Source organism: Hermetia illucens, chromosome 6 (genome assembly GCF_905115235.1).
Source record: "Hermetia illucens chromosome 6, iHerIll2.2.curated.20191125, whole genome shotgun sequence".
NCBI classification, from domain to species: Eukaryota; Metazoa; Arthropoda; class Insecta; order Diptera; family Stratiomyidae; genus Hermetia; species Hermetia illucens.
In genome coordinates this window covers 583,226-598,486 of record NC_051854.1, presented here as the reverse complement: position 1 = coordinate 598,486, position 15,261 = coordinate 583,226, and the positions used below count along the sequence as shown (strand labels likewise).

The 15,261-nt window shown below is 38.5% G+C and overlaps 2 protein-coding genes across 3 annotated transcripts; one reads left to right on the top strand and one right to left on the bottom strand.

The window, feature by feature from the left end:
* Window positions 1-584: 584 nt before the first annotated feature.
* Window positions 585-7,881, bottom strand: LOC119658873. 2 transcript variants are annotated; one of them, XM_038066643.1, is made up of 5 exons: window positions 7,715-7,881; window positions 5,101-5,415; window positions 4,864-4,985; window positions 4,498-4,803; window positions 585-4,333 (listed from the first exon to the last, which is right to left on the bottom strand). In XM_038066643.1, the coding sequence occupies exons 3-5, from the start codon at window positions 4,951-4,953 to the stop codon at window positions 1,172-1,174; spliced, it is 3,558 nt and encodes a 1,185-aa protein (XP_037922571.1). In that variant the 5' UTR covers window positions 4,954-4,985; window positions 5,101-5,415; window positions 7,715-7,881; the 3' UTR covers window positions 585-1,171. The 2 variants fall into 2 exon arrangements, with proteins under 2 accessions (XP_037922571.1, XP_037922570.1); XM_038066642.1 differs by lacking the exon at window positions 5,101-5,415.
* Window positions 7,882-8,615: 734 nt separating this feature from the next.
* LOC119658871 (nodal modulator 1) lies at window positions 8,616-14,978 on the top strand. Its single transcript, XM_038066641.1, has 8 exons — window positions 8,616-8,790; window positions 10,772-11,324; window positions 11,391-11,642; window positions 11,702-11,870; window positions 12,000-12,261; window positions 12,321-12,523; window positions 12,630-13,755; window positions 13,926-14,978. The coding sequence occupies exons 1-8, from the start codon at window positions 8,645-8,647 to the stop codon at window positions 14,809-14,811; spliced, it is 3,597 nt and encodes a 1,198-aa protein (XP_037922569.1). The 5' UTR covers window positions 8,616-8,644; the 3' UTR covers window positions 14,812-14,978.
* Window positions 14,979-15,261: the final 283 nt, after the last annotated feature.

The following is a 15,261-nucleotide window of genomic DNA, read 5'->3' as shown; positions in this document are numbered from 1 at the left end:
AAATGAGCTGCAGATGGAAACTTCAGCATGGTAATAAAGTAAAAGGAATGCAGTTCAGTAGAATTTTTAAATTACCCCCCGATCCCGTTACTACCATACCATGAAGCTTTTTTAACATATTTTTGACAACCGTATTCGCGACATCATTCACCGCAGGAATGGCGTCTCACGGTAACGAAGATAAAGATGTTACGTTATACCATTGGCATCATACGCCATGATCCCATTCGAAACGAGGGTACCCGCGATCGATCGGGGTTGCACCGATCATAGAAAAGTTGCGGGAGAGCCGTCGATAGTGTGGTCATTGATTTGAACATCGAAGTCGTCGGGAAACAATCAAAAAGGTGGGGGGAAACAATCAATAAGGTGGCGACACGACCAAAAGGGCGGCCAAAACAACGATACTCTCCCAGTTCAGAGCCAGAGCCGACCCGCGCGAAGAAATTGTACTCAGACGGAAATTATTGCGTAGATAATAATCGCAATAGCGTTTTGACTCAACGACAATTTGTAGAAGCCCTTCGACACAAACACGTTCGGTTAATTTCCACCATCAGTACATTCGTAATTAAGAAGCATTATTGGCTATTATCATAGTGATATAAAATTATATTTGTATTAATAAGTTGAACAAACGGATTAATGTCCATTAGGGATTGCAGACCTTAGGATAAATTGTTTGCTTAAAATCCATTAAGCTTTATAAATACAGTTTCATAAAACCATATTCAATATATTTTATTCCAACATTGTAAATAACTTTGTTAAGCGATTCCTTGAAACACTTTCTAATATGATATTAAGGCAAAAAATAGAATTACAAAAAAAAATATATTGACCGGATTACAATACAATAAAATATTTGGGAAAGGTTTCGATCCCAAAACCAGTTAAAGACTAAATCATTTTAATACGAATAGTAAAAGCAATAAAACTTGATGGAATCATTACCAACAGAATACTTATTGCAGTCACGATTCAGCTTACAGTTATGAAAGATCTCTTACTTATTAGTGAAAATCTAAGACCATACTAAACATATATATGATATATGCTATGAATAACGTTCTTTTTAGATTGAACAAAAATCTTACTACTATCATTCTACTCAATTCATGTCGCATTCCAACGACAAAAACAAATATCACTCGATGATACTCCTTCCATATCATATATCATAAAGGAAGGGATTTGTAGATCTTCTCGGGATTTCCTCTTCAATTTCTAATGGCGGTACTGAACCTGAGTCTAAAAACGGTGAGCTGCTTCCCGTGAGCTTTAAAAATTCTTCTATGCTAGCAAAACGTTTATCACAATTCCTTCGGACTTTCAAGTAATCATTAAAGTATCCAATATGAAACCATTCCGCCATCTCAATACTCATAAATGGACCTTGCGTTTCACCCTTTGGATCAACATAAAACCATAAAGGATCTTTTGGTATGTCTACGGCAGTCAATGTATTAAGGGGTGAGGTTTCAGAGACAATTTCTTGTTCATCCAGAAATGGGTTTGTGCATCTCGAAGAAGTCGTTTGCGGATTGATGGTCATGTTTGTATCCACTATGAAAGGATTTTTTATTTGTTTTTGCAGAATGGTATCAGTGTTTAAGATCTCCGATGGGCCAATAATTGAGGGTTGTGAACTGTGAGATTCTTTACTATCTATGTTATCACTTGTTGCCATTTTGTTTATATAATGTTGCTCTAAAGCTTGTAACCACGTGTTTGCTTTATTCTCACTATAAATTGAGCCAATGTCCTCGTTCAGTGAAATTTGATTTTCTTCCTTTCCAGTAGGAATTATTGAATTATTTTTTAAATCATTTTGATTTAAAATGTTTCGCCTTGGCGGAATGGGTGGCGAAGTCGCTGGTAATATTGATAATTTGCTGAATGACTTATTAATTGTAACATCAATGTCTCGATTTGCGCTTTCGACGGTCTTCGCGCAATTCACAGAATGGGCTTCTATTGAACACCGCCCTAAATCGTCTTTGTTGTTTTGCATTTTCAAATGAGTTAAGTGATCTTCGAGGCTTTTGGAATTACGGTTACTTACTACCAACTCCTTCACATTTTCCTTAGGCATAATTCGGTCTGCAATCGTTCGTAAATTTGATAGTTCCAATGTTCCACCATTAGTTGGTGAAATGAGAGGCCGTGGGGGCAAAAACCGAGGAACATTGTAAATTGGTCTCATTGGTTTGCTATACTGAATCGATTGAGAACTACACATTCTATTTCCACGACTTTCTAGTAAATTCAATTTCAAAGAATCATGAACTGGGGTAGAGCACTTCGGCACATGATTCCCATAACCGAATTCATTGACGGTGCTACTTTGAATGGTTGTATTTGTTTTTAATGATGGGGTAAATTTAGCCTTTGATTCCTCAGATACAACCGAACTTACAAATGTTTGCAAATTCTTTGAAGATTGTTCAATTCTATGTGTCTGAAGCAGTTTTCTATCACCGCCTACTTTACCTTCAAAAATTTGGTTTGGTTTATTATTAATAATGTGCATTACTACTTTCTCATTATTGTGCATTCTGAGCCCATTCAGATGCTGCTGAACCACTTTCTCATGCATTGTCTTCGAATTAAATGAACCGCGTTGCACAGTCAACTTCGATGAAATGAATTGAGTTGGGCCCTTTTTGGCATTGCTCGGATCTGTAATATTACGTGACGAAACGAAAACTTCAGGTGTATCGATATTTCCGTTAACTGACGAAGCACATTGCCCAGGACAAATACCATGTTGAGCCTGATGTTTCATGGTATCTTTAGGTATGAGTGAATCGGCCATAGCCTGTAATTTTAATAAGGCCACAGTTTGTGATTCATCGACGTTTGTTGTACGCGTATCCTTGTCCCATGAATTAGAGGACTTAAGAACCGGACTGCGTTTAGATTCCTCATTAGTAGCTTCATCCTGTGAAAACGATTGTTGAATCGTATTCTTGATCTGCAAAGGATTGTCTCGCTTTGACGGTAGAGCTGTTTTATTACTATGATCTGGTATCGAAATCTCACTATCATCTGCACTGCAGCTAGTATTAGTGTATGAAGGTGATGAAGCCTTCCTGCATTGCTCTGTATACCTATTTCTAGTTGTGACAATATTCATGGTTTTATTTGGAAAACTTGATCTTTGCGAAAGAGTATTTCTGTCTTTACACCAGCTTTCGAAGGTGTTTGATGTTTTGTGGTCACTGTGCAATGTTTTAGTTTTTTCGTCCATAGCGGTTAACTTCTGTCCACCCACTGCATTCAGTTGTTTACAAATCGTTGTATTGCCTGAAATTTCGGGAGAACTTGAGGAACCTTTCACTGTACCTTCCTTCAGTTCTAATTCATCTATGGATTTTTTGCTTGTAATCACTGAATCTATGCTATTCGAATTCTGGTTTTCTTCCCTTGCGAAACAAAACGGATTCGCGTCAGCTTGAAGCCGACTATTCAAAACTGCACACGTCCTTTCTGGTGTAGATGGTAACGGCATCAGTGGATACTTTTTTTTACCTTCAACTTGACATAGGTTCTGTTTTGTCACAATATCATTAGCATCACTTTTGTCTTTGATAATGGATAGCTTAAGCGATGATTTGCTTTGCAGACGATCGTCGACCTTAAGTACGGTTGACGGTGAACTTTCACGTTCTCTACTTTCTGCCATGTTTTTTTCAGTCTTATTAATGAAAAGTTTTTTATCTAGTGAAAAGCTTTGTCGAACAGTTTTTTCTTTCGATTCATTCCATTCCTGATCGTGATGAGATTTGACTATTGGCATAGTACCAGTGGAAGAGTTTTCGGTATTGCAGAAACCTTTTTGACTACATGATCTAGGTACAAAAGGTGGCGCACCCACGGAAAAAGGTATTTTTGTTGCATCAAATATATCAACACGTTTTTTAACAACAGTATCAAGGTCGTCTTTATCTCTTGATTCAAACGGCTTTGCATCGGCCGACAGTTTCGACAAATACTTCCTCCGCGACAAGGAACTGCTTGTGAAACCTGTATTCGCTTCTTCTGTTTCTTTCATTTCATCATTCCTTTCGTTTTCAGTTAATTCCATTATCGAAAGGTTTCCCTCCTCAACAGCAGAGTCATCGCTGCCATCTTTCCAGTTATTGTTTTCATAATCCTTCTCTTTGGAAGTGTCACATAAAACTTTCTCAAAAAAGCCTGTATATACAAATTCTGTTGCATATGGGGATAGTACTGATCTTTGTAAGTAATTTCCATTTAAATTTGTCTGATCACATCTGTCGCTACTTGAATGACGTTTATGTCGTCGACCTGTACCTAATGCAGGGAACTGAAATGAAAATCAATAGAATCATATTTTAATCCTTCAATTATTTAAACGAAGCACTTGCAAATGATGCATCACTGTTCCATACTAAAGCGAGCAAAATCCAGTGCCCCTTATTCAAATGCATTAATGAAAATGACGCATTTCTCTTGAATGCATAAGCTTACCTCCTCCAAATCATTGCTAATCATCGACTGAGTTTGAGTTTGAGATTGTAAAAAATATGCTCCCGTTGAATCTGTCACAAGTGTGTGAGTTGTTTCTGTTTTTCGAATAAACTGTCGATTCCCAATAGCATTTTTGATTGGTGATTTCACATTCAGTGCATTCTCTTTGCTTCTTTCAGATTTCATTTGTGCATTTGTGCACCCATCATCACTCAATTTCTTGCTACCATTTGACGCACTGGAGTCTACAAGGCGAATATTTGATAGTTTACGACCGGTTGCTCGATCGCAGTAGTTTTTTTCAATCTGTAATAATGCAAATATGACGCATTCTCGTCGTTAACAAAGTACATTCGAATTACATACCAAGACCCCTGTTTGAATATTATCTTTCCCGACCTTTCCGAGCCCATTGGGGGATGTATTTTTACGAACAATGGAACTATATGAACTCATTTTGATTAGGATGAGTTTACATTTAGTTCACTCTGAAAAATGGTAGAAGCATGATTTTCAAAATATTTACAACGTTTGCAGGCTTTTCGAGAAGTGGAACTCCCGCTCATCGAATATCCTTACATTTCTAAAAGAAATTCTTCTTACAGATTGTTTGTAAAGGTGACGAGTCCATAATAAGATGAATACGGAAGAATTTCGTGATATGCTAGAAACTCATTCTAAGTGGAGACTTATCGTAGACGAGCATCCTGGTCATTCGTCATATCCACAAATCAAACAAGTGCCACCTCATGTTGGCGGACTATCGAAACGTTACTTAGCCAGTAAAATGTTTGCTTAACAGCGCGTTTTCATGAAAACTCTTTGTGAAAACAGTAAGGTAGAACGGATGTAACCAAAGCACCAACTTCGACGAATTTCGTCGTCTAAATTTGTGATACTCCCTAAATTGAAATTTAACTGCTTGCGAAAATGAGGGAATATTATCAGAATGCTTTTTGAAACTACCTAGAGACTGATGGTAAAATACCTCTACTAAAAACATTGAAAGTGGCGGTACACTTTTTAGAGAGACCTCTTAGAGCTATTCCATTTGAGTTCTGGATAAATGTGCGGCTAAAGTGTAGCATGTATCTTAGAATGGTTTTAAAATGTTGAACCCAGTCTAGAATATCGAGGTAGAAATAACAGACATCAGGACAAAAGTTAGGTCTCAGGGACGTACGAGCTAGGGTTTTGGTAGCGGAGCCAAGAATAGGGGAAGACTAGTCCGCAAGAAGATAATGCTTCTAAGAACCTAAAGAGAGAGAAAAGGGTTCAAATAGCTCAGAAATGAATTTAGGGGCCAGGAAGCTATTCTAAATTGCAAACCTATCGAAACCGAAATGAATATCTGTTCGGAAGGAACAAGAATAATCGAGAACCTTATTTGCTGCAAAAGGAATTCGCGCAATTAGGCTTGGGAAGTCACAACGCTAAACGAACAAGAGAGTGAGTACATTCTTGAGTGATCTGGAGGATATCAGGTAAGCCTTTGATGTCGAACTAGAATAAAACGACACTCACGAGAATAAATTGGGAGTCCTAACATAGATATTTGAACAACAATACAACTCGCCAAAAGGTTAGAAGAAGTATAAGAAACGAATTAGAGTTAGAAATAATGATATAAGGCTTAAACAAAGCTAGTGTAAACCCATTACCTCGCCAAAGAATCTTGTATTGGATCCTTGCCAAGCTGGCAATAGATGATTCCAGACTCTCTAAGCAGGCAAAAAAAGGCAACTCATTAATAATGTACAACAACTCGATTGGGAAAGCAAAACGAAAAAATTTGAAGACCGCCTGTGAGGGCACCAAACAAATTAAAGAAGCACCCAGACTGTTCGTACAAAAGAGGAATGAGAGCCTCATGCAACACGCAACTGTCGTCCTTGCGGTCGACGCATCAATCAATATCCCAAATTCGTCGTGCTCTATCCTTCCGGTCGCCAAAAATAATGAACGCTGCCTCGCGTTGCGCTGGGTCGGGGATATAACTCCCTGTGAGGAGGGGGTTTTAAACATCGTCGAGAAATTGCCAAAGATGCCTTAGGGTGCTGATGAAAACTCACTAGCCAAGATGCGTCTAAAAATTCAAGTCGATGGGAAGCGACGTAGAGAGCGATAGATGGCGATTTAACAATCACCCAACTCTACTCAGGCAGATCTTTGACCGAGAAAAGGCGCATGGTCTGCAAAATATTTTGCTTACTCTGGGGTTCTGTGTCAGATTGAATTAAAAGGCAAAGAAGCAGAAGTTATTAAATCAAGACCAGGACACTTTTTAGGAATTAAGAAAACGTTCATTTTCAAAAGACCCAAGAAGAGGGAAGTGAAGACATTGCATCCTTACAAATTTTGCGAGAACACAGTGAAACCTTCGACCTGGGATGGAATAGCATTTGATAGTCTACAAAGTGTCAGATAAATTTCTGAAGAACTTAAAACTCCACAATAATCTGAACTTTCTACTGGTTACAGTTCAGACTTAATGACACACTGAATTTGAGACTAAAGTTCTTAAGGACGGCATGCACATCCTCTTTATTAATAATATTGAAAATAATAAGAAACGGTGCTGATGGTGAATGAGATGTGACGATAATAGTGCTTGTTGACATCCTGGGAATAGAACGAAAGATAAAAAGAACCGATGGATAATTTCGAAAACAATTTACTATGAAACGTCGGTAAAGATAGGAAGGCAAATTGAACCACAAGCTGCATAGTTTACACAATTGCAAAGAGGAGCAGACTTCGAAACACCAAAGGGGAAAAAATCACTTAGAAAATACAAAGAAAGGATGCCGAAGGAGTCTTAGTGAATATCGTCAATATTTGTGCTACTTAGGGTGTATTTGAATAATCAATTGCAAGAGAAGTAAGTTCAGGAAATGAAAGTATAAATGAGCTCCAGGCATCTGCAGGACAAAACATGACACAATATAATGAATTCACAATTCAGGTAAACCAAAAAGAAAGCTATACAGCGCCCACCACACAACTCAAGAAAAGCTTGCACGTGCACCGCAATTAGTGCTTTGGGAAAGGTGTTCCCAAAACTATATAAGGGAGCCTTTGACGAATTTCCATTGCCATTGTTATAGTTCAAAGCAGTACAATTGAAAATACGAAATTGGGCGGCAAAAATATTAAATATTTTGCATGGTGGAACCATCACACTAGGGAGGAAGTAAGTTGCACCTCATTTACGTACCTATAAATGCAGGTGATGGTCCTGTGCAATGTTCATGCAATGAACATTTTCTTGTATCAAACTTTTCTTCACAACTGATCACGAAAAGAATAGAATCAATCTACCGGACGAATACCACCAGCGTCATACATTACCAACCCGGTGACAGCAGCCATAAACAAAACAAGTCCAGCGGACCACGAAATTCATGTGTCAAAAGCCGGTCGCCGGTGAAAGCCTAAGAAATTCCTCATGATATTTCCCAAGTTATGGGAAATTTTTAAGATAGTCGTAATTCAAGGCCCGGAGCCCCGAGTTCAAATCCACATGCAAGATTCAATTTCAATATTTTTCTTTATTTTATCTTTCAGTTGAAATTTGCTTTATTTACAACGTCATTCGTTGCGTGCTTTCATCTTTTGGATCTGCTTATAATCGCATGAAAGTCTTTTCTTTGGATTAGTTGAACATCACTACTTTTTTATACCGTCATTATTTAATTTTCGGAAGCAAAAATTTGCAAGGAAAAGTTTTTATATTTCAGCCGTTGATTTCCCTTGCGATTGTAGTATGGCAGGACACACATGAGTAGAATCTGATGTAGACTTGACTGATCCAATGCCTATTAGTTTTCCCAAAGAACCTCGGCAAATGGTCAATAATACCTATTCAGGGTATGATATATACATTCGCTTGTCCTTGCCTAAGTAACAATATCCATAGTTAGTGTGGCTCATTGAGGATGATGTAACTATAGCAAACACCCAGCACGATAATGAACATTCCACAGAGCACTTTTCAGATACACAATATCTCACGCCGATTATATGAATGCATTTGTAATTTCATTTCGCGCGCTCCTTCCATTGGATTCAGATTTTGCCTATCATCTGATATTTCCAGTGTCATAATGCAGCTGTCATGAATATCACGTCTATTTGCGGTAGAAAAATGGAGGTTAGTAGGGGTTCGGTGGTGTCTTTTTTAGTGAGTCTATTAGTTTTAGCAACTAAAGCCAAATCCGATGAAATTTTGGGATGTGGAGGATTCATCAGAAGTCACGCTGACATTGATTTTTCAAAAGTGGAAATCAAATTGTAAGTAAATTCGAAATATAATTAGCTCAAAAACTTCCCCCTGTTTGGAGATAAATGATCTCAGCAAATTATGTTTTCCTGACAGAAAATGTGTATAGGTCTCCCCCATTCGCTTCGTACATTCATTTGCTATCCAGGTTATTAAATCTTTGAAATTTTTACACAAATCCTGAACTTTATCTCTCCTCGCACTTGTTGGGCTTCAGTTAGATAGTGACCTAGCAGATACCGCAGGTGGTCAGAACCTAAAAAGTAGAGAATGTGTGGAGAGTCCAAGTAAAGTAAGAAATAATAATGTTTTAGATTAAATGGGTCAGATTATTTACGACACATTGCTTCTCGAATCAAAAGTCAATCTTGCACCCCCGGGTCGTATATGGTTATCGTAAACCCTTGTGGGACATATCGCGTCAATAGCCTTACACGCCATAGCTATCGTTTCCAGGCAAAGTGGTTCAGCTGTTCTCAAGGAGACAATCCCTCCAGATACGAATTGATGAAAGTTTAAATTTATCAAGTAAGACTGGCAGTCGCTACTCCTATATAACAGTACAGAGCATTTCCAGATTTTTGATAAAGCAACAAAACGGATTTAACTAACCCTAATATGTTGAGCGATAAGAAGCTCGGAACCGCCGTAGGTAGAAACAACGCTTCCTAGCTATGCAAACTATTCAAAACCCTGCATATTTTTCATGTTAATTGAAAAAGGAAGACTGCCGTGACCACTTGCCCTGACAAACTCAGTTTTTTTTTGGTATTTATCGCCAGTCCGACTGTGAATCATTTGACCATGTCAGATGCGGCACGGGATAATTTGCGTCATCTTGTGTCGCTTTGATAACAGTTTATAGTTTCTTTTAAATGACCCTCCTACATAGAACATTCCAGGTACACTCTCTATTGACGCTGTCGAAAGCCTTCTCGAAAGCAGATGAAGATATGTTCTGAACTCCGCGCATTTCTCCAAATTATCCGAAGAGCGGTTCGTACAGGGTGCAGAGAAACTGTGCTATTCTCTGACGATCAAGCTTTCGATGTGTTTTTGGTGCATCCCCTTTCACTGAGAAAGATCCCAGATTGTTCAGATTTATAAATAGCAGCTCTGAAGAGACAGTACGGGCTGCAGAGAATAGTACCGCAGGGATTTAGCGACATTACTTCATTTTATTTTGAGGAATATTTGTTATTTGCATGTTCAGCGAATTTCATATTATTGAAAATCGTGATGAATATTCACTCCACCCTCTCACCTGTTCTTCATCGTGGATGAGAAGACTATCGTTAAGTCCGTCAATCTATCACTGAAAAGCTTAGTGAAATTGTTACTATTTGGGGAGCTTGGGCTTCCCCCATCAAAATGGAATTCCTTATATCACGGTTTTGTTGAATTGTTGCTATTTGGGGAGCTTGTGCCTTCTCCATCAAAGTGGAATCCCTTATATCACGGTTTATACACCGCGATTTTCCACAACAGCTTCACTCATAGCTATCAACAACTTTCAATTCATTGCGTTAATTGATTGGCCTCCGCAGCCAGCCTAGTTTTGTGTGCTCCTTTTGAGACATAGCCGGCAACTTCAGCCACGCCAGAGATAAAGACAGTTTTAATGGCGACCCAAGGCCCAATAAACTACCCGGTAATTTGTTCAGAATTTTTTTTTCTCACTAATGGAGGAGAGTCTGAACTTGGTTCGAGTCGGCACTCTGCTCATTTACGATCAGATGCAGTAGCGGCACACAAGCGAAAACAAGGGTCCATCAAATTGTAGTCCATTTCAAAGCCGACGCCAACACCCCCATTGTTAAGCACATTCACAAGACTATTGAATCTTCTGCTGATCGTGATATCATCGAGTTGATTTGATGTTCGGTGGCCGTCAACCGAAACCAATTGACCTTATGGAAGTTTACAAATACATATTATAGTTACTGTCAAAATTGTAGAACAACCCGCAGATAACATTTCGATTTCCATCAGATTAACAAAACAAGGCAGCTTAAAGGATAAAACCGACTGCTCACCCTCAAATGGATATTACTTCATCCCAGTTTACGACAAAGGGGAATACATCCTAAGAATATCTCCGCCGCCTGGCTGGAGCTTCGAACCTGAATCGGTCGACTTAAACTTCGATGGAAAAACTGATGTTTGTAGTCAAGGAAAAGATGTTAACTTCAACTTTAAAGGATTCGGTATCACTGGCAAAATATCATTGGCTGGACAAATTGGTGGCGCCAAGGATGTTACAGTTACATTGGAATCAGCAGACGGTCGAGATATGCGAAAAACGACAAGCGACATCAATGGAATCTTCTCATTCACTCCGATTATCCCTGGGAAATATCATATAAAAGCTTCGCATGATAAATGGCATTTCTCAAAACCTGAATACACTGTGGTAGTAGCAACTGGCAATACTGAACTGCCGGAGAATTCCTTAGTTGTTTCAGGATTTGATGTTCGCGGAAAATTTTCGAACAATGGGCAAACATTGAGTAACGTTGGTGTGGTTCTGTTCAAAGAAAAAGGTGTAAGTATATTTGCCTTAAAGTCTAAAATTTGGAGATTCAATTCCTGTTCATTTTCTCCTAAATAGCAAAAGTTAGTTTCCGAATGTTCTACAAAGGATCTTCCTTTGATTGTATCAGGCAATTCAGCATTTGAGCAGCATCCGATTTGTTTTTCGGAAATTGATCGGAATGGCGAATTCCTCTTCAGAGCTGTAGCGCCCGGAAAGTATTTAATACGCCCTGCTTTTGACAATAAGAATCTTAAGCTGCATATCCAGCCAGAGTCGTTTGAATTCCAAGTAGTTCGCGATACTGTTATATTAAAAGACAGTTTTGAGGTGGGTTAACTAAAATATGAAGTTTCCGAAAAACTTGATGTTCCTTTTTAATGTTGTAGATCACTGGATTTAGTGTCTCGGGGAAGGTATTGACTAACGCAGGTGGGAAAGGTGTCCCCAATGCTATCGTCAAATTGAATGGGCAAACACTTACGAAAACCAACAGTGATGGTGTCTATTCGTTAGAGAACATGAAAGGTGGTTCATATAGTCTTGCTGTTGAGGCAGGTAAGTTTATATATTCCATTGAGGATACGAGCCAGTATCCAGCATTTGGATTCTTCATTAGTACTTAAGCGAGCTTTCACCTTGACTCTAAAACTCATCTGAAAATATATATTCTTATTTCCTTCCTAGACGACTTAAAATTCGCTGAGCAAACTGTCAAGTTGTCCATTTCCAATCCCATATTACCGGATATCATAGTCTCGACATTCAAAGTTTGCGGAGAAGTTATCTCTGAGCATCCACATACGGTTGGCATTACAAAACTTGGTTCGACGTTTTACACGACAGCCAGCACAACTGAACATGCACGACATTGGTGTACATATTTACCATCCGGGAAATATTCGGTCGAAGTGATAACGACAGAGGAAGATAAAGCCAATGGAATACAGTAAGATAGTAAAACTTGAGGTTTTAAAAATTGCGTATATATTTTTTTCTAATATTCAGATTGTATCCAGTATCACAAAATATGGAAATTGTATCGTCACCAGTGTCGGGGATCGTATTTTCGCAACTTAAAGCAACTATTTCAGGCAAAATTAAATGCTTGCCGGACAGTTCTGCTGAATGTTTGAATGTGGATGTAACACTGCATGCCGTCGATGCAAGCGGTAGGAATACAGGGCAGAATTTTGTGACAAAAGCTAAAGGTAAGACGGAATAGCAATAGTGATCAGGTAAAAGCGCTTCACCTTTCCCGTGATTAGATCTCATTGAAAAATTTATGCGAAGTATTAAAGCTCATGTTCTACTTAGGAGGCGCCTACACCTTTGAAAATATCCTCCCTGGCAACTACAAGGCTTCAATTCCTCAGATGAAGCTTTGTTGGGACAGCACTTCGAAAGAACTCAACGTTAAATCCGCTAATGAGCAAGTTGCAGCTTTCGTTCAAAAGGGATATGAAATCTCGATAATTTCCAGTCATAGAGCTCAAATGCAGTATAAGCATCATTCGCAGCCGGAAGGGAAAACTGAAAGAATGGATTTAATGTCGGGCGTGAATGCATTCTGCGTGAATAAAGCTGGAGAGTATAGTCTTACCGTGCAAGGATGCCATATTTATGACGTAAATCTGCCAAAAAGCTTTTCAACATCCGATTCAAATCCTGTAATCATCCAAGCAGTTGCACATAAAACTGGTATTCGAATTCTCTCTGCTGAACGCAATACTGAACCATTTGAAATGCAAATTGAAGGAAAGAAAGGCAAAAATGTAGTTACGTCTACCTTAGAAGCGAACAAGGTAGATGGATTCTACTCCTACCGCTTTGACACATACTTGCAGCCAGAGGAATTAATAACAGTGACTCCAACTAGTAATGTTATGTTGTTCAAACCAAAAACAAAAGAAGTTATCGGTGCCAAGGATTGCATAGACATCGCTGTTAGCTTTGTGGCCACACAAGGCTTGATAATTGAAGGTAAAATATTGCCTCCAATTGAAGGGGCTAAAGTGACATTAAGTTTCCCAAGTAATCCGGAATTGCAACCAATCGAAACGACTTCATCATCTCGGGGAGGATTCAAATTTGGTCCGATCGATTCGTCGTTACAAGTACAATTGGAGGCAGAGAAAGAGTCATATGTCTTTTCCGACTATGATAGAGTTAAAAATGTATTCAATGCCCATAAGCTGTGTGAGATCATTGTCACTGTTAAGGATGGCAAGAATGGTAATAAATTGTCGGGTGTTCTGTTGTCGCTTTCTGGAGCCGAGAGTTATAGGAAAAATTTAGTAACTGGAGATGACGGAGTAATAAAATTCCATTCGCTCTCGCCTAGTCAGTACTTCTTGAGACCCATGATGAAAGAGTATAAATTCAATCCAAATTCAAAAATTATTGACGTGAAAGACGGTCAGACTATCAATATTGAATTGAGGTGAGTTATATATTTTTTTCTTTTCTTTGATTGTTCATCTTCTAAAATCTGGCAAATGAAGAATTAAGTTCAGAGCAGAATAAATTCTCTAATATTTTTAGTATTGTCTTAAAATATTGTAACGAACCAAAATTAAGTTGCTCAATTTGAACTCTAACTTATATTTACAGTGGCGAGCGGGTCGCTTATTCAGTATTTGGAACGATAACCTCCCTCAATGGTGATCCGTTTCCAAATGTAGTTGTTGAAGCAATTTCCAACGAGGAATGCCTACACCACCAAGAAGAATCGTCAAGCGCTGCCAGTGGCCAATACCGAATCCGTGCACTAAAACCAGGTTGTACATATATAGTGCGGCCGAAAGAAGGAGAAGTAAACGCAAATGTGGAACGCTCCATTCCGTCTCATCAATCAATTACCATTGCAAACGAGGATATTCAGGACATTAATTTGATTGCTATAAGTCCATATGAATTTGTTGACGTGAAAGTCCGTGTCACAGCGTCGTCGAATGATTACTATAAAACGTTAACATTGGAAATGTATCGGAAAGGAAGCGCGGACAGCCCAATTTTCTCACAAAAAGTAGAGAGCCCGCTTAATCCGAAAGGTAGCTACAATCCCGGAATTTTAGTTTTCTTTCCTACGATCCCACTAGATGGAAAGTCATACTACGTGGAGCTAAAGACTAGCATGTCGGATAAACTGTTTAAATATAACCTGCCAACCGCTTATTTCCTTGCCAATACAAGTTCCATCTATGCTGAGCTTGATTTCACTCCCGAACTAAAAGCAGGTGATGGCGATTTGAATCAGAATTCAATTTCAGCACTAGTGCTAATTGCGCTTGTTGCCATTGCGTTCTTTAAGCAAGATTTAGCGATGGACTTCTTGAATTTTGTTTGGGGTCGATTAAGTTCCGTAGCAAATGATTTAATGCAAAGACAAAATAAGAAAAAGGACAATCGCTTCCAAGAAGCGATTAACATTAAGGAAATCGAAGAGATAGCGGAGGGTATCAATTCGATCAAAAAGAAAAAGACGAAAAAAATTTAGGAGATTGGAGAAGGGGCTTTAAAGATAAAATAGTATGTAATTACCTAACGTTTTTTTTAAATCGATAGCAATTTGTACGTTGTACGTACTAAGTCAGCATTTTGTTCTTCATTTCGTAATTTTATTTTTTGTTGAGCGAATAAATTATTTCTTTCTTCGGGGTAAAAGCATTTGTTTTTATTCACTGTGGAGTTTTTTGCTAGCAAAGTATATGCCGTTTTTAAGAGGAATGAAGGTTTATTTATTAGACAGAATCGTGGTGAAGAAAAATTGGGAAAAGTTGTCTTTTTATATTAGACGGAAGATATGTGTATAGAAACAAGAGCGAAAAGCGGAGGCGTGAATCTAGGCAACATCTTGACATCGAAAGTCTAAGTTGATAAACCAAATTGTTGTTTCGGTTCATGAACCGGAGGACAAGTTAAACATCGAAAGCAATTGCAGAATAAT